This window comes from Gigantopelta aegis, chromosome 3, assembly GCF_016097555.1.
Source record: "Gigantopelta aegis isolate Gae_Host chromosome 3, Gae_host_genome, whole genome shotgun sequence".
Lineage (NCBI taxonomy): Eukaryota > Metazoa > Mollusca > Gastropoda > Neomphalida > Peltospiridae > Gigantopelta > Gigantopelta aegis.
The window spans coordinates 6,431,676-6,450,887 of NC_054701.1; the positions used below are offsets into that span (position 1 = coordinate 6,431,676).

The window sequence follows — 19,212 nt, forward strand, 5'->3', positions numbered from 1 at the left end:
CAAGATAAATAACGGATATTGGTAATTCTTGGCTGTTTCAAAAGCATAGCAATATATTATACAAGTTTTAGAAGACTATAACTGCTTTTAAATGTTAATTTTAAAAAATAAATTTACGAACACGTTACCCGTGTCGTGGTTAATATATGGATAAAGGGACGCAACTCTTTCCCCACCCCAGTCATCATTAGAATGTTACTTTAGTGTATATCAACTGAGACTAAAAAGATGTTTGTTGTAGAAACGATCACCTGCTAGTAATTCTCGTTTGACAAAATCTTGGTGGGCCTTGGTTAATGCATTTTGGGTGTTGGTGGAATTTTGTTTTATGATTACAGTGCGATAGAGTTTATTGTTGTGAGTAATTCTCTATAAGCAAATCTTTGAAACAATAATAACAAAATACCCCCCCCCCCCCCAAAAAAGAAAGAAACCCCCATAAAACCTTTAAAAAACAAACAAAAAAAAAAAAAAAAAAAATAATAAAAAACGGACAAAGACCCCACAAAGCAAACACACTCCACCCCCCCCCCCCCCCCCCCCCCCCCCCCTTCCACCAAACATACCCCAGAAAGGTACAAAAGAAACAAACCAACATAACAACTAACCGTGTTTCCCGGTACTCATTCTGGTAGTTTGGATATAACCATATGCACCATAAGGGATTCGAGCTCACACGTGTACGAAGTGAATCCACCAGACTAGCCGTAAATCGCGCAACTGACCAGTAATATAGCGACGTCTAGAAGGCTTCTACTACAACCGACCACTGGCTGCCTCCGTTAGCGGCTAACACGACGACGTGGCTGTTAAAGTGTCGCACGCTGGTGTCGTCGGCACTACATACTACTGTTTGAGCATATGTATCTGTAAGACAACACCTAGTATTTATATACGTGAGCAATAGATATAGTTTCGTGATGCACCAGACCAGCTCATTATCACATATAAGACAATCTTTAAGAACCGTTTCAACCAACTTTCAAACACAACTGGAATCAAAATTGGCATAAGCCACTACTTTTGTCAAACACCCCCAGTCATATACATGTTATTATGCCTGGAACATTAATATGCGATATCTATATGCGTGTATGTATGTAATCGATCTATTTACCTCTCTCTCTCTCTCTCTCTCTCTCTCTCTCTCTCTCTCTCTCTCTCTCTCTCTCTCTCTCTCTCATATATCTCCTCTCTCTTTCGCTCACTCGCTCTCTCTTTCTATCTCTCTCTGTATCCCATCTTTTCCTCCCTCCCTCTTTCTTCATATTTGATTGTCTGTGTCTCTCTCTACCTTTGTATGACCACCCCTCGTGCATCCATCCGTACCTAGTCTAAAATAACTGGGGATTGTGGCACTGTAATATATGGATATTCCCCCACCCCTACATAAAGAAAAGAAAAGAAGAAGACACAGGGGCGGATACATGGGCAACTAAAGGGGCACAATTTACCATATTTTATCTGGAGGACCGACACCTCCCCCTATCATCCGCTAGTTCCGGCCCGCTAGTTACGCCTTATGTTTCTACTTCTCACAACAAATAATTCATCCCGATTGAATTACATTAATTAGTAAAGGCCACTCTAGTCTCACTAACTTCCGGAAAAATATCATGGCGTTCAATTCATGACCTTGGGTTCATTTACTTCATCTAGATCCTATAACAAATAAAATATCTCATAGATCGATCACAGAATGGACGAGAAACAGATCACAATCTGGTCCCAATTACTTTTTATACGGAATATACATTTCGCAATACTCATATACATTTTTACAATGCAGTGCATCACATATGCAGTTTCTGAATACAATATAATACATCCGTATGCTTTTTCACAAGACAGTACATTTGTACGCTTTTTTCACAATAAAATGCATCCGAATACATATTCACAATACAATACATCCGAATTGATTTTCACAATACAATACATCCGTATTCATTTCCACAATACAATACATCCGTATCATGTACTATCTCAGTTTATTTTTAAGCACACCGTAATGTGATAACGACAATAACTATGTAGGGAACTATGATAACATGATAATTAAACAGATGTTATCAACATATTGCCTTTCAGTGGATATACGTATTTAAAGTCCGCAAGACATCCACTTACAACCACTGTGCAAATAGTCAAATCGTCTCAGACGACCAGCCTGTTAAGCAACCAATTATCGTAAGTGGCTACTTTATCATTCTCCCGATTCATCATACACCAATTAACCTGTATTATGCAAACACCTGGTTTGAGCGACCACCTCAGTTTCCAGTGCAGTGTGGTTTATCCTGCATTAAACCCCCACCTCCATTCAGTGACAGCGAGTGACGCTAACGTTCACGACCTGTTTGATTGGTTCCCGACGTGGCCATTTGGTTTACCGTGAAGAGCATACACCAATTCGGCGGACATTTTTCTGCTCGGTCTGGATAAACGCAGCCCAAGCGTTTCAGGAGACCATTGTTTTCTACAGTTCCTTGTCTAACACATATTACACAACACATCTCATTGGACGAGTGTTCTGAAATCACAGGCCACGTGACCCATCACGCGATACCTTCAAATAAAATGTTATCCACAACGCCCTGGAATAAACTGCTGTACAGCAGAATGAACAATAATCCACAATACACTTGAATCAACTGTTTATCCACCATACAACTGAATCAATTGTTTATTCACTATCATGGGCGTATGAGGACTCTTTGATTTAGTGGGGCTGGAGGGGTTGATTTGCCCGAAATTTTACCCAGATAAAAACTGCCTGAATTTTCCCCACTGTTTTCCCACTCTTTTGCCCGAATTTGGGGGGGGGGGGGGTCGTACGCCCATGTTCACAATACACTTGAATCCACTGTTTATCCACACTACAGTCGAATCAACTGTTGCACAGTGGAATCAGGTTTTACCCACAACACACACTCGAATCCAATGCAAAGTGCCGGAATCTCTACAGTATTGCTGCATGTTGGCTGTTTGCGATTTGCATATCCACTGCTTCCAGCTTCGGTAGAGGAAGAACACTTAGATTAGGAGATGCTAGGCATGGTTAATTTAGCATCTTCATAAGACAGCGTAGCGTATAGGTTGGATGATTTCCCAGTAATGATTTCCTGCTGAATACATCATAAAAGCTGGGCAGAGCGAAGACTAGGACCATCGGTAAATGGAGTAAACCAGATCTAAAATTACACAAAAGTCATTTTAAACAAACAAACAAACATCTGAATGAATGAATGAATGAATAAATGAATAAAGGGCGTTTATCACAGTCCTTTTTTAAATATAAGTACAATACACAACCTCTTTAAACCGGATACTCCTTAAAACCGGACTTTTTACTTTTACTTGGACCCGTAGGTGTCCGGTTTAGAGGGGTTTCTGGTGGTACCCACCTATGATAATGCTGTTTAGTTAGTCCTAGGACTGCTTTCATCAAAACTCTGAAAGACAGTAAAGAGAAAATATCATTTACATGTACACTACTCTAAAATTCATAATTCGTGAGTAATTATCATGCACTGGTGCCACATGCAGTATTGAAACTATCTGATCGCTTGTAGTATTAAAACATACAGTCAAACCACTTTATCATCTGATCACTTGCAATATTAAAACATACAGTCAAACCACTATACAATCCTATCACTTGCAATATTAAAACATAGAGTCAAACCACTTTACCATCTGATCACTTACAATATTAAAATATACAGTCAAACCACTTTACCATCTGATCACTTGCAGTATTAAAACATACAGTGAAACCACTTTACCATCTGATCACTTGCAGTATTAAAACATACAGTCAAACAACTTTATCATCTGATCACTTGCAATATTAAAACATACAGTCAAACCACTTTACCATCTGATCACTTGCAATATTAAAACATACAGTCAAACCACTATACCATCTGATCACTTGCAATATTAAAACATACAGCCAAACCACTTTACCATCTGATTGCTTGCAATATTAAAACATACAGTCAAACCACTTTACCATCTGATCACTTGCAATATTAAAACATACAGCCAAACCACTTTACCACCTGATAACTTGCAATATTAAAACATACAGTGAAACCATTTTACCATCTGATCACTTGCAATATTAAATCATACAGTCAAACCACTATACAATCCTATCACTTGCAATATTAAAACATACAGTCAAACCACTATACAATCCTATCACTTGCAACATTAAACTTAAAGTCAAACTACTTTACCATCTGATCACTTGCAATATTAAAACATACAGTCAAACCACTATACAATCTTATCACTTGCAATATTAAAACATAGAGTCAAACCACTTTACCATCTGATCACTTTCAGTATTAAAACATACAGTCAAACCACTTTACCATCTGATCACTTACAGTATTAAAACATACAGTCAAACCACTTTACCATCTGATCACTTGCAATATTAAAACATACAGTCAAACCACTATACAATCCTATCATTTGCAACATTAAACATAAAGTCAAACTACTTTACCATCTGATTGCTTGCAATATTAAAACATACAGTCAAACCACTTTACCATCTGATCACTTGCAATATTAAAACATACAGTCAAACCACTTTACCATCTGATCACTTGCAATATTAAAACATACAGTCAAACCACTTTACCACCTGATAACTTGCAATATTAAAACATACAGTGAAACCATTTTACCATCTGATCACTTGCAATATTAAATCATACAGTCAAACCACTATACAATCCTATCACTTGCAATATTAAAACATACAGTCAAACCACTATACAATCCTATCACTTGCAACATTAAACATAAAGTCAAACTACTTTACCATCTGATCGCTTGCAATATTAAAATATACAGTCAAACTACTTTACCATCTGATCACTTGCAATATTAAAATATACAGTCAAACGACTTTACCATCTGATCGCTTGCAATATTAAAACATACAGTCAAACGACTTTACCATCTGATCGCTTGCAATATTAAAATATACAGTCAAACCTCTTTACCATCTGATCACTTACAATATTAAAATATACAGTCAAACTACTTTACCATCTGATCGCTTGCAATATTAAAATATACAGTCAAACCTCTTTACCATCTGATCGCTTGCAATATTAAAATATACAGTCAAACTACTTTACCATCTGATCTCTTGCAATATTAAAACATACAGTCAAACCACTATACAATCCTATCACTTGCAATATTAAAAAATACAGTCAAACCACCATACAATCCTATCACTTGCAACATTAAACATAAAGTCAAACTACTTTACCATCTGATCGCTTGCAATATTAAAATATACAGTCAAACTACTTTACCATCTGATCACTTGCAATATTAAAATATACAGTCAAACGACTTCACCATCTGATCGCTTGCAATATTAAAACATACAGTCAAACCTCTTTACCATCTGATCACTTACAATATTAAAATATACAGTCAAACTACTTTACCATCTGATCGCTTGCAATATTAAAATATACAGTCAAACCTCTTTACCATCTGATCGCTTGCAATATTAAAATATACAGTCAAACTACTTTACCATCTGATCACTTGCAATATTAAAATATACAGTCAAACGACTTTACCATCTGATCACTTGCAATATTAAAACATACAGTCAAACCACTTTACCATCTGATCACTTGCAATATTAAAACATACAGTCAAACCACTATACAATCCTATCACTTGCAATATTAAAACATACAGTCAAACCACTTTACCATCTGATCACTTGCAGTATTAAAACATACAGTCAAACCACTATACAATCTTATCACTTGCAATATTAAAACATACAGTCAAACCACTATACAATCCTATCACTTGCAATATTAAAACATACAGTCAAACCACTATACAATCCTATCACTTGCACTATTAAAACATACAGTCAAACCACTATACAATCCTATCACTTGCAGTATTAAAACATACAGTCAAACCACTATACAATCCTATCACTTGCAATATTAAAACATACAGTCAAACCACTTTACCATCTGATCACTTGCAGTATTAAAACATAGAGTCAAACCACTTTACCATCTGATCGCTTGTAATATTAAAACATACAGTTAAACTGTTTACCATCTGATCACTTGCAATATTAAAACATACAGTCAAACTACTTTTCCATCTGATCGCTTGCAATATTAAAATATACCGTCAAACTACTTTACCATCTGATCGCTTGCTGGGTGAACGTGAATCACGTGGTTTGCGGCGCGGTGCAGGCGAGTTGGTTGCCGATGATATAATTCTCTGAGCACCCACAGGTGGAGCTGAAATGTTAAACAGAAATACATTATTAACAAAACGTAGCACGTAGAGTCCAAATGGTATGCAGTGACTAATACATAAAACTCATGATACGCTTTCATCTCTTGGTGTGTTTTCAACCTTACAACTGAGAAGAGATGAACTGCGCCAATTTAACGACTATTGTCAAAATCCAAGATTTGTTGAAAACATGATACAGTAAAACAAAAAGTTTGTTTTGTTTAACGACACAACTAGAGCACATTGCTTTATATCCGCTATTGGATGTCAAACATTAGGTAATTGTGACATAAAGTCTTAGAGAGGAAACCCGCTACATTTATCCATTAGTAGCAAGGGATCTTTTATATGCACCATCCCATAGACAGGATGACACATACCACGATCTTTGATATGCATGTTGTGATGCACTGGCTAGAACGAGCAATAGCCCAATGGACCCACCGATGGGGATCGATCCTAAACCACCGCACATCTGGAGTTCGCTTTACAACTGGGCTACGTCCCGCCCCTGGAAAGACCAACACATAGAACTGATGATACTACCAGTTACTTTGTTGTGTTCTTGACTGAGATGAGAACAATTGCTCAAATTTAACAACGATTGTAAAAATCGACGATTTGTTGATGCAGTAACACGTAGAGAAATTCCTGATGTATCAAGATGCGGGGAGGATGTAAAATGTAGGTTTACTTGGCTTGCTGAGCTGGTCGAGCGTTCCCAGGGATCCTCTTCTAGGCTCTGTTCTGGAGGAGTCATCACCGGCAGCTTGTCTCTGTAAGGAATCACAGAACAACTCGATATATCGTACTCGACTAATGTAAGGATCTACACAGACCAGTAAGGTCACATTTCACGACTAGCGGTAGATGAGTAGACACTTTTCACAACTAATCTAAGACATAATATTAAAAAATTGCAGAAACCCAGTTATTTGCCAACAAATATTAATCATTATTTGAAATTATTTCACAAATTAAAATGCGTCAGTTGTTTTCAAAATTCGTAAATGGAGAATTTGGCGGCCAAGGTTAGCCATAATTTATATCGGACTATTCACATTTCAAGTCCAAGCCCAATTCCCAGTCAACATTTGGTTGGAGGAAGGTGCAACTGAACTTTACATTTCAATAAATAATTCAGTTTAATTCCCGCCCCAATGCTGTTTAATCTGAATGACTGCACGTAAAAGCGTTTCTCATATTATCAACGATTCATTCTACACAAGTTTCTTTGTGAGTAGTTCTGGGTTTAAATCTTTCACGTTTGAACCACTGACGAGAAATCGTGACTTGGTATATGTTACATTAAACACAAGAAGACACTAAAATTATAGAAACACATCATAGTATATTATAAGTTAAGAAAGGAAAATATATATAAATGATATCAATGTTTACTATGAAAGTTTGACGTATTTGGTAAATAATTTATTAATTATTCATAAAATTGCTAATCTCTAACAAGAAAACTGCTATTTATGATTATTATTAATATGAATGTACACATTTTGTTGCATTTACAACTCTACTTTAAATATCCTTTGTGGTGTGACTTGTACAGTCGCAGAAGAAGATATATGAAAATAGGTCGAAAGTATCTTCAAGATCTAAGATTGATGGAATGACAAGCGCCAAAGACGCAGCAGTCCTTTTATAGAAATCCAAGGCCATGCAATCTCCATAAGGGGTACACATACGTTACTTAATAACATTGTTAAAAAAGAGAAATTCTTGTTAAAAACAAAACAAAAACGAAAGGATAGGATAAGTGGTATTCCGAGACCCCCCTGCGGACCATCCCCAGGATCCGCCCTTGAACAACCGTCTTTGCGATGACTCACCCTAGTTTTCTTTGGCGGTCTTGGTGACTTCCCCAGCGGGATGTCATCGCTACACGACTCGGCTGCTTCTGGAATGACGCGGGGTGCAGGCACGCTCGACTTGGGCAGCTCGAAGCTGTGGGTGACCACACGTTCTCGCAGTGGGTACCAGTGGGCCTTGTTGTCGAGGAAGGCGTCTTCTGTAATCATAAAGGAACACACTCATTTAGTATCCTCTATTAATAATACAGTTACATTGGAGCTACGGATAGGGGTGGGTGGACGGATAGTGATACTGTCAGACATGTTCTGAGAACATTTCAAAAGATACCACCAAGAGTAACCATATCTCCTCCCAAGAACCACTGAAGTTTTGTCTTTAAGAAACTGCCACTTGAAGAAAGTTTTTTTTATGGTAAATGAAAAACAGGAATTTATATGTTTTAATGAGTCATATCCTCTTTGTGATATCGTATAATAATAATGATAATAATGGGAGTAATAATGATGAACCAAATCCCACAAACGAGCAAATGTCAAAAGCACCAACCAAACGAGTATGACTGACCTGACAGCTCGAGGATGAGTTCCCCCAAGAAGTCATTGGTCTTGAAGCGGTCGTAGTCCCACACCGTCAGTTCCAGCACCTTGTTCTGCAGCTCCATCCGGGCCACGTTCTGGAATATCAGGGTCTGGTGCCACTGAGGGTTCAGCGTCCGGGAGATGTGTTTCGTCCGCCGCTTGTTTTCCGGGCTGCAACAACGATATATATATATATATACATTTTTGTATTTCAGGAACGACGCAGGACCACATCCTGATGAGAATAAATGAAATATTACAGGCAGTCACGTTGGGAAACTCCTGGATAGCGGTAAGCTAACTCACCTAAATTTTGTCAGGAGAGTTTTCGGCAGTGAAATTCCAAATTTAGAGAGCGAAGAGCAATTGAGAGGTGATTATCAAAGACGCCAATACTTATACCGACGTATTTGAGAATTTGTAATTTTCCAGACGACCAATATTTCGCGCGCCCCATGTTCAAGTTGCGGGCGCGGTGGGGCTCGTGTGCAATTGTTCCCGTCACAACGGTAACCTGATGTTAATGCATCATTATGGCTCAAAACACATTGGTACAGACGCCGAGTCTGGATCTGGCGAGTTTGACAAAGACACCATACATGGTGTATTTTGTCGTCTGGGTCTGTAACTGTTACATTTTATCAAACTGTATTAATTTCGCATTTAGTATGTGTCTTCTGCTGCCAGATCTGTAGTTTGCACCAGCACGGATGCTGTGTGTATTCTCACATTCAATTCAGTGTATTTGTTGTTGTTTTTTTGACTGATACAATACTCACCAGTCCCAGACCCATACCCAGCCCCAGCCTCAGTGATTTTGTTTAGCCTAAGCTGCAAAACTATTCTTACACGTATCACTCTTTGAATACTTTGAATACTTTGAACAAGTAAAACACACACCAAGATGCTTGTTTTCTTCTGAAGAGACAGGATGCTTGAACATTCATTGGATACAGTCAAGTTAAACGTGTTTAATAGAACTAATTACGCTTACCCTCGTCCAGGCAGAAGGTAGACTTTGACAAACGGATCTGACAGACCGTTTATGTCACGTGGTCTCAGGTTGCGAGCCTGGATGATGTGCACGTTGAGGGTGTTGTCAAACTCATCGTGGCTGATCTGGATCTGAATTATATAACACACGTAGAGATACTGGCTGCCTTGCGGTTTATATATCATAAAATTAATCTAAATTATATAACACATATAGAGATACTGGCTGCATTGCGGTTTATATATCATAAAATTAAGCTGAATTATACAACACATATAGAGATACTGGCTGCCTTGCGGTTTATATATCATTAAATTAATCTGAATTATATAACACATATAGAGATACTGGCTGCCTTCGGTTTATATATCATTAAATTAATATAGACTCATAATTTTAACATGCTAGCTACTAAAATATTAATGTAAAATAATTTGTACTGAAGTTCTTAACATATTGGCCACTTTATTTGAAAGTATACAACACATATATAGACAGTATACAACACATATATAGACAGTATACAACACATATATAGACAGTTAAACAATATGGCTCTCCTTTCATTATAGAATAATTCCACACAATTAATTACTTAGGCATGAACGAACGTCGCTGATAATATCTATAGACGATAGTAAACAGAACTGCACGACTATTACTGTTACTACTACTAAATTATTAGTACTACTGCCACTACTACTGCCACTACTACTACTACTACTACTACTGCTTCTGCTGCTGCTACTACTACTATTACTACTACTACTATTACTACTAATGCTGCTGCTATTACTGCTACTACTATTACTACTACTACTACTACTACTACTACTACATCTTACCTGTACGTCTCCTGGTGACTTGTGGTCGGGTGGGGAGAACTGAAAACAAATGTAAAAAAAGATCACAAATACATAGCTCAATCATACCGCATGTAAATAAAGTGTCAAACTGAGAAAAAGAATATATAAATAAATACATGAATGAATGAATAATAATAAAAAAAAATAATAAAAAAATAATATACAGTCAAACAGCATGAACAAATACAAGTACAAAACTAAATTGCAGACCTTGACATGAAAAAGACTTGAGGAGAAGGAGCCATTTAAGATAATATCAAATACCATATTAATACCATATCAATACCATATTAATACCATATCAGTACCATATTAATACTATATCAATTCACATGTTAAGGGAGTTCACAAATACTCTTCTTGATCTAGTCTTAGGAGAATGATGGATAGCTCGCCTTAAACCCTAAGGTATAACATTGTTAATACATGTGTAATCTAAATAAATTTGTATTTGTATATGACAAAACGAGGCGGCCTAAGTATTGCGACTATCATAAACGTAAACTAACGAAGCCTTGGCGGATTTTAGGCGAAGCCATCGGTCGTAATGCAGATTGATACTGGGTTGGTATCTGGGCACTAGCCTCCACCCAGACGGAGTTTTAACGACTCGATGAGGAGGTGTAATGTACCATACCGACTTGTCCCTCATTAACCAGTGACAGCTAACCGTTATCCCACTGTAAGTTATACATACCTGAACTATCTGGGCTGTCTCCATCCATACCTGGACTGTCTCCAACCATACCTGGGAATACTGACTCTTTCAGAACTGATTATCCGGGAAAGTGTTTAGTGACAATTATTTTGCATACATACCATCCAGAAATTAATTTTTATTTAAAACAAGTATGTATAATTTTGTATTATATACATATACTGATGGAAAGAAATAAAGGAACACATAGTACTAGTGTAAATATGCCTCTATGAAATACTAAGATGTAACGTTTGACTGGATGTCAGTATGTGGGATCGACTGTCAGTACCACGGTTAACTTCCTCATCCTCATATGATGAATGAGGGTAATGGTTGCAGCCAATATTTGCTCTTATCTTTATGTGTTCCCCTTTTTTCTTTCCACCAGAAAAGAAAAATGCATATAACAGACCCACCAGGCATAAATTAAGAATTTTGCCATGTATAGGCCTATACAAAATACAGAGCTGTTATGTGGGACTGAAATACACACGACTTCCAGACACCCCACGTGAACAATTCTCAAAGAGTCCTGAGCATGAAAATCAAGTTAAGACTGATGAGAATGAAAAGAGCAAATTCTACTAACGTCATTTTCCTCCGCGTGTGTCTGCCGACGTTTGTCGTTCTTCTTGGACTTCTGTTTGGAAACACTGTTGCCGGTAGCCATGGCGACATCGTGAGATGGCGCTCTCAGACCAGAACTAGATGACGAATCCGTCTTCTTGTCGCTCTCCTTCGCCGCCGCAGCAACCTCGGGATCTGCCCTGGATGCTGCCCTGCGGCGAGGCGTTGGTTTTGGGTGCGTGTCTGTCGATTGGTCCTTGACCTTTGGCACTTGTTGTGGTGAGGGCAGACCCTTAGAGGCTGGGATCCTTGGAGAAGGGGTCGGTTTTGGTGACCTGTCTTGTTTGGAAGATGGTATATACTGATCGTCTTTAGACACAGGCTCCCCTCCTTTCTCCTGCTTGGACCGCGGGACACGACACGAGTGGCTCCGAGTCTTGTGTTTGGGTTGTGACGGGAAGTTCTGATCGCCGTCGTCCGAGAACTGGCGTCTCTCGCGGAAGCTGGAGTTCTGAGCTTGACGTTTTGAGCGAGGTGTTTCGTATTGCATATTATCAAAGTCTTCTCCGCTGTCCACCCTCTTAACACACGGGTCGGGGATTAGGTTGGAGATTCTCGACTTTGACTTCTGTACGGGAGGAGGATCGGCATCAGCATTCTTAGCCCTTCTCCTGGCCGAGGGGGACACCTTTTCAAAGAGAATTTGTGGATCAGGGATACTTGAAATGCCAGGCTCGGCTTTATCCGCGGCGGATCTACCGGCGTAGGCACCACCACTACTGTCTCTCTGTCCAGAACCCGAACCTGACGCTACCTGGTGGCTGTTCCCGCCTTTCGAGGAGGCTCTCGTCTGACTCGTTTTACCGGTCGTCTGCCCACCTACTGCCTGCCTGCTGAAAGAGGAGTTGGGTTCTATTTGAATGACATGAACTCTCTGTCTATGGCTCGACGACGAGGAAGCAGGGTCTGGGCGAGGAGTGCTGCAGGGTGAGGGCATGCGTGGGGTAAGAAAGTCTTGCTGGGAGGAAGGGGAGTTTTCAGGGGAGGCAATCTCCTTGATCTCTTCTAGCTGTGCTGCAAGCTGGCGTGGATCGACACCCTGTCGGGAACCAGAGCGGCAATCTGGGGAGACACAAACACAAAATACAGTCACACACTACCAACACAAGGGCAATCTGGGGAGACACAAACACAAAATACAGTCACGCACTACCAACACAAGGACAATCTGGGGAAACACAAACACAAAATAGTCACGCACTACCAATATGAATTTGCAGGGAGGCAGAGACACGACGTCGTGTTCAAAACAAAATGCCATGCTCACGAGACCATGTGCAAAAGTTATGCAACCGAGACACCTAAAGCAGAAGACACGACCTTGGCACTACAGTTAAAACCACGAAGGATCCACAATTAAATTAAATTTTCTTACATATTGAAAGTTATGTTAACAATAAAATGACTTCTATATTATATTTAATTGTGCAGTAAAATGACTGGCTTGACTGCAATACAATGTGCCAGTATTATCATCCTTCTTTGAGCACTGAACATTTTGATACTTTCATTTAGTGAAACGATTATCATCAGATAAGAAACGAAAAGGCTAACTAATAAAAGATTACTGTGTGTGCACGTTTGAGGATAGTGTTTTGAAACATCACATAAGATATGCTTTAAAAAACGAAAAACAACAACCCTCCCAACCCCCCCCCCCCCAAAAAAAACACACAAAAAAACCCCAACCCCAAACCACCCAAGACCCAATGCATTTACTTCACCCAATTGTATATATGATACGTTTTTCTTAAACTAAATCTACACTCACCTCTGCATTGTGCCATTAACCAGTGCGAAATTCAAACGCAACTACAGTTTTATATAAGAAAAACCCGTATATTTACATTATCGTTATCAATGGTTATCGTGAACTGCCTTTGTACCAGTTTGTTTGTTTTGTTTAACGACACCACTAGAGCACACCGATTTATCAATCATCGGCTATTGGATGTCAAACATTTGGTAATTTTGACATATAGTCTTAAAGAGGAAACCGGCTACATGTTTCCATTAGTAGCAAGGAAGTATGCACCATCCCACAGACAGGATAGCACATGCCACGGTCGTTGCTATACCAGTGTTGGTACATTGGCTAGAACGAGAAATAGCTCAAGCCGTTGCACAAGATATGAGTGTTATTCTGTCGCCATATAGTTTCTTATATTGTAGCCAAACACACTAGAAAAACGATCGGCGTTTGAGAGTTAAAGATATGAGTGTTATTCTGTCGCCATATAGTTTCTTACATTGTAGCCAAACACACTAGAAAAACGATCGGCGTTTGAGAGTTAAAGATATGAGTGTTATTCTGTCGCCATATAGTTTCTTATATTGTAGCCAAAAACACTAGAAAAACGATCGGCGTTTGAGAGTTAAAGATATGAGTGTTATTCTGTCGCCATATAGTTTCTTATATTGTAGCCAAAACACTAGAAAAACGATCGGCGTTTGAGAGTTAAAGATATGAGTGTTATTCTGTCGCCATATAGTTTCTTATATTGTAGCCAAACACACTAGAAAAACGATCGGCGTTTGAGAGTTAAAGATATGAGTGTTATTCTGTCGCCATATAGTTTCTTATATTGTAGCCAAAAACACTAGAAAAACGATCGGCGTTTGAGAGTTAAAGATATGAGTGTTATTCTGTCGCCATATAGTTTCTTACATTGTAGCCAAACACACTAGAAAAACGATCGGCGTTTGAGAGTTAAAGATATGAGTGTTATTCTGTCGCCATATAGTTTCTTACATTGTAGCCAAACACACTAGAAAAACGATCGGCGTTTGAGAGTTAAAGATATGAGTGTTATTCTGTCGCCATATAGTTTCTTATATTGTAGCCAAAAACACTAGAAAAACGATCGGCGTTTGAGAGTTAAAGATATGAGTGTTATTCTGTCGCCATATAGTTTCTTATATTGTAGCCAAAAACACTAGAAAAACGATCGGCGTTTGAGAGTTAAAGATATGAGTGTTATTCTGTCGTACAGTTTCTTATATTGTAGCCAAAAACACTAGAAAAGATCGAGTTAAAGATATGAGTGTTATTCTGATATAGTTTCTTATATTGTAGCCAAAAACACTAGAAAAACGATCGGCGTTTGAGAGTTAAAATGGAGAAAAATACATTTATATTAGCGATTGTAATCAACCAATATCGAAGGATGTTGCGTGACGGTAAGAAAAGTGATATGATTCTGAACAGTTGAATAATACTAATATTCGCGATATTGGATCTTTAATATATACATTAGTATAGTAAATGTCATTCAATACACGGACGAAGTTGTTGTATTCGCGAGATTGTATGTTTAATTTATACATTAGAATTGCAAATGTCATTCAGTACACGGGCGATTGTGCTGTAACTCGCTTCCTAAAACACATTTATCTGAAACGATAATAAATATACATCATCACTACATTTAGCACACACGTAATTTAACTTAAGTATATTTTAATCATATATGGCTCACTTCACATTCACATGTTTTCTCTGTTTCCTTATGTACGTGACAGGGAAGGAATGCCAACTGGCTAAACTATGTCGGAAGATGCTAAATTACAAGGGAAGTAAATCTTACAAATACATAACAAATAGGAATAACACGTAACATGCAAGAATAATAAAACATAAATATCAAATGTAATACAACACAGGTTATCTAAGGTTAATATCACGCTAGATTTAATTAAAGGGTCATACAATATGAAAGATTATCAATTGAACGTATTAATTTCTGTCTCTGCCAACAACCAAAAGTAATTCAGAGAATAAATAGCCCAACATTCTGATTATTCCTGCAGCTTCATTCTACTACTACTACTACTACTACTACTACTACTACTACTACTACTACTACTACTACTACTACTACTACTACTACTACTACTATACTACTACTACTACTACTACTACTACTACTACTACAACTACTACTATACTACTACTACTTCTACTACTACTACTACTATACTACTACTTCTACTATACTACTACTACTACTACTATACTACTACTACTATACTACTACTACTATACTACTACTACTACTACTACTATACTACTACTACTATACTACTACTACTACTACTATACTACTACTACTACTACAACTACTATACTACTACTACTATACTACTACTACTACTACTACTACTACTACTACTACTATACTACTACTACTACTACTACTACTACTACTACTATACTACTACTACTACTACTACTACTACTACTACTACTACTACTACTACTACTACTACTACTACTACTACTACTACTACTACTACTACTACTACTACTACTATACTACTACTACTACTACTACTATACTACTACTATACTACTACTACTATACTACTACTACTACTACTACTATACTACTACTATACTACTACTACTACTACTACTACTATACTACTACTACTACTACTATACTACTACTATACTACTACTACTACTACTACTACTACTACTACTACTACTACTACTACTACTACTACTACTACTACTATACTATACTACTACTACTATACTACTACTACTACTACTATACTACTACTACTACTACTACTATACTACTACTACTACTACTACTACTACTACTACTATACTACTACTACTACTATACTACTACTACTACTACTACTACTACTACTACTATACTACTACTACTACTACTACTACTACTACTACTACTACTACTACTACTACTACTACTACTACTACTACTACTACTACTACTACTACTACTACTACTACTACTACTACTACTACTACTACTACTACTACTACTCGAACACAGATATTTCTGTCGCAAGTATCAGTCAGTTAGCTTCCACAGGCCCGAGAAACCGGGGTTGGGAGCATTGCGCCCACCTGCCGACAAACATATACTTGTGTTGTGTCCTACACTATATAAATAAAAGAAATATCTGTGCCCAGATTCGAAGCTATCTTAGCACTATGATATTGTAAAACCGTCGTAGGCTATGACCTGCGTCGCCTTGACATCATAACTTACGGCATTTGTACGATATCGTAGCGCTAAGATAACTTGTAAAATGTGTAGCCTGGTTTGTGCACCCATTAGATATTATGTCCCCCTACTACAGATATCCTTCCTACGAGCCCTTTCCGCCTACATATTTATTTTTAATTCGCTGATTAAATACTAGGCTCTTTCGTCATGAATAATCGTCATTGGTGTTTAAAAGATCTGTATGAAACTGAAGTAAAGTTGGCATTCAATAATTGAACTGAGTCTACATCAATTATAGAACGTTGTGTGTTATAGTTAAAGGTCCTATTTCAAAGTTGAACCATAATATTTCGTTAATTTCACATTTATATGTAATAAATAACTATTAATTAATCCGACGCATAACCTTTCCATGATTAACTCTAGAATAATAATTTTAAAAACGCATTCCACTGGACGACAAGAGGGGTTTCTCAAATAATTTGTGGCTAAATTGGCCACCATCTTTGTTTCTTTTATCAGTTAAAAGCAAAGAATTCTGCGTAAATTTGGTGTGTTGAATATGACACACTCTCAAGATTCCCCCTAAAATAATTTTGTTTCTACTAGTAAATGGAATTATTTTATTGTAATTGTTTAGGCATATAGCTAAAGATATAAACTTTATGTTTCACAGGAAAAAAATAAAAAAATATGTTTGGCGGGAACCGCCATTATTTCATCTTTCACACAACAGCTTTAAACTACATAACCATCTAAGGTTTTGTGCTTTTCCTTTTTCACTAAAACTAGATTAGTGTTCTCGTTCTATATGAAGAGCAAGACCTATTGAAGGCATGGGCGAGACAGCCACTTAAAGGGACATTCCCCTAGTTTTTAAATACTAAGCCATATGTTTTACTATTAGAGCCGTTTTTGATAACTGAAATCATACTTTACTTTGATTTTATTGTTTAGATTATCAATTTCCATGCATTCGAAGTGTTTTTGGTCATCCTGGTGGCTTTTAATATCACAAAATGCATTTCTCATATTTATAAAAACGCACGTGCGTCTGAAAAGTAACAGTTATGGAGTCGAGTTTCAGTCTATTTTAGAGAGTATTTCACCATTTCAAAGTCGCAGACTCATGTTTCAGTCAATTGTAACTTTATCCAAATGTGTTACAGGTTTGTAGATTAACTAAATTTGGTGTTAATTTTTACGGGTTAAAACTAGGGTTTGTCCCTTTAAATCTTCAGATGAATCAATCTTTTATAATCCATCCACTGGACATACAGGAAATGTAATACGTTATCGACTGATCTCATGTGTGTATAATATAGCTGTAAATAAAAACTTATGTCTTTCCCAGCCTCCATGAACATTGTTTTTGTAAATAATTTCAGTTTCATTTAGGGTAAGAAGAAAAGTAAAAGTGTTTTAGAAATAACAACAAACACAACAACACTATTTTTGTGTGCAATTTAGAAAGCAATCGGCTCAGAAATAAATAACTTGTAGACAGACTATAGTAAGCAATCGACTTTAACTGGCGGGAAGGACTATAAATAGTCTTGAAGTTAAAATACATAGAACTATACAATTAGTTTTTTCCATATATATTCCACATTTTTATTCAAATTCATTTTCAATAAATTAATACAAGTTCACACTGTTTTGGAATTCAGTTAACGTTATCTGTTGACTTTTGTGTTTAGATTTATTCAACAACGTAGTATCTGCGAAGTGAAATTATGTCAAAGAATACTAAGATAATGACCAGTATCTGTACTGTACCTATATCTTCGTAAGGAGGTGGATCCTTGGCTAAGTTGTCATACGATGAGTGACAGCTAGTGGGCTGGGCACACGATACCGAAATGTGGTCACGACCTTTATGCGACCTCGAAAGCCTGCAAAGAAACATTACACAGATATGTCAAATAATCAAATATTAAAACTAATGTCAAGTTCAAATTCAATTCTGTGTTAGCATTAACATAATCAAGTGCATAAAGCCGATCCCATTTTGTTCTGATGATTTGGGGTGTGGAATGTAGTGTAATGCTGATTTAATATTTTATTAATATTTGATTAATCAAATTAATATTAATGTAATGACTGCATACTGATTGAAACATAGCATATATTTTCCCGTGACATTTCAGTGTTTCATCCATTTATTATTAATTTAGCTTAGCCTATGTTATCTTTAATTGTTCACAGAAAAGAGAGCATACAACTGTAATAGTATAATAATTTTGTCTTAAAAAACAAATGTATGACTAACAGAGATTGTTGACTAAATGTTTATTTTATTAATCAGTTA

General features: G+C 37.2%; 1 protein-coding gene across 1 annotated transcript in view; it reads right to left on the minus strand.

The window, feature by feature from the left end:
• Positions 1-2,784: 2,784 nt before the first annotated feature.
• Positions 2,785-19,212, minus strand: part of LOC121367452 — a 37,026-nt gene continuing 20,598 nt past the window's right edge. The window contains exons 6-15 of the mRNA XM_041491630.1: positions 18,681-18,796; positions 11,876-12,975; positions 10,566-10,604; positions 9,721-9,851; positions 8,713-8,897; positions 8,166-8,344; positions 7,016-7,097; positions 6,222-6,323; positions 3,408-3,455; positions 2,785-3,194 (exon numbers count right to left, since the gene is read on the minus strand). Of these exons, the coding sequence (XP_041347564.1) occupies positions 3,448-3,455; positions 6,222-6,323; positions 7,016-7,097; positions 8,166-8,344; positions 8,713-8,897; positions 9,721-9,851; positions 10,566-10,604; positions 11,876-12,975; positions 18,681-18,796 (1,942 nt within the window). The 3' untranslated portion in view covers positions 2,785-3,194; positions 3,408-3,447. The remainder of the gene's footprint in view (positions 3,195-3,407; positions 3,456-6,221; positions 6,324-7,015; positions 7,098-8,165; positions 8,345-8,712; positions 8,898-9,720; positions 9,852-10,565; positions 10,605-11,875; positions 12,976-18,680; positions 18,797-19,212) is intronic.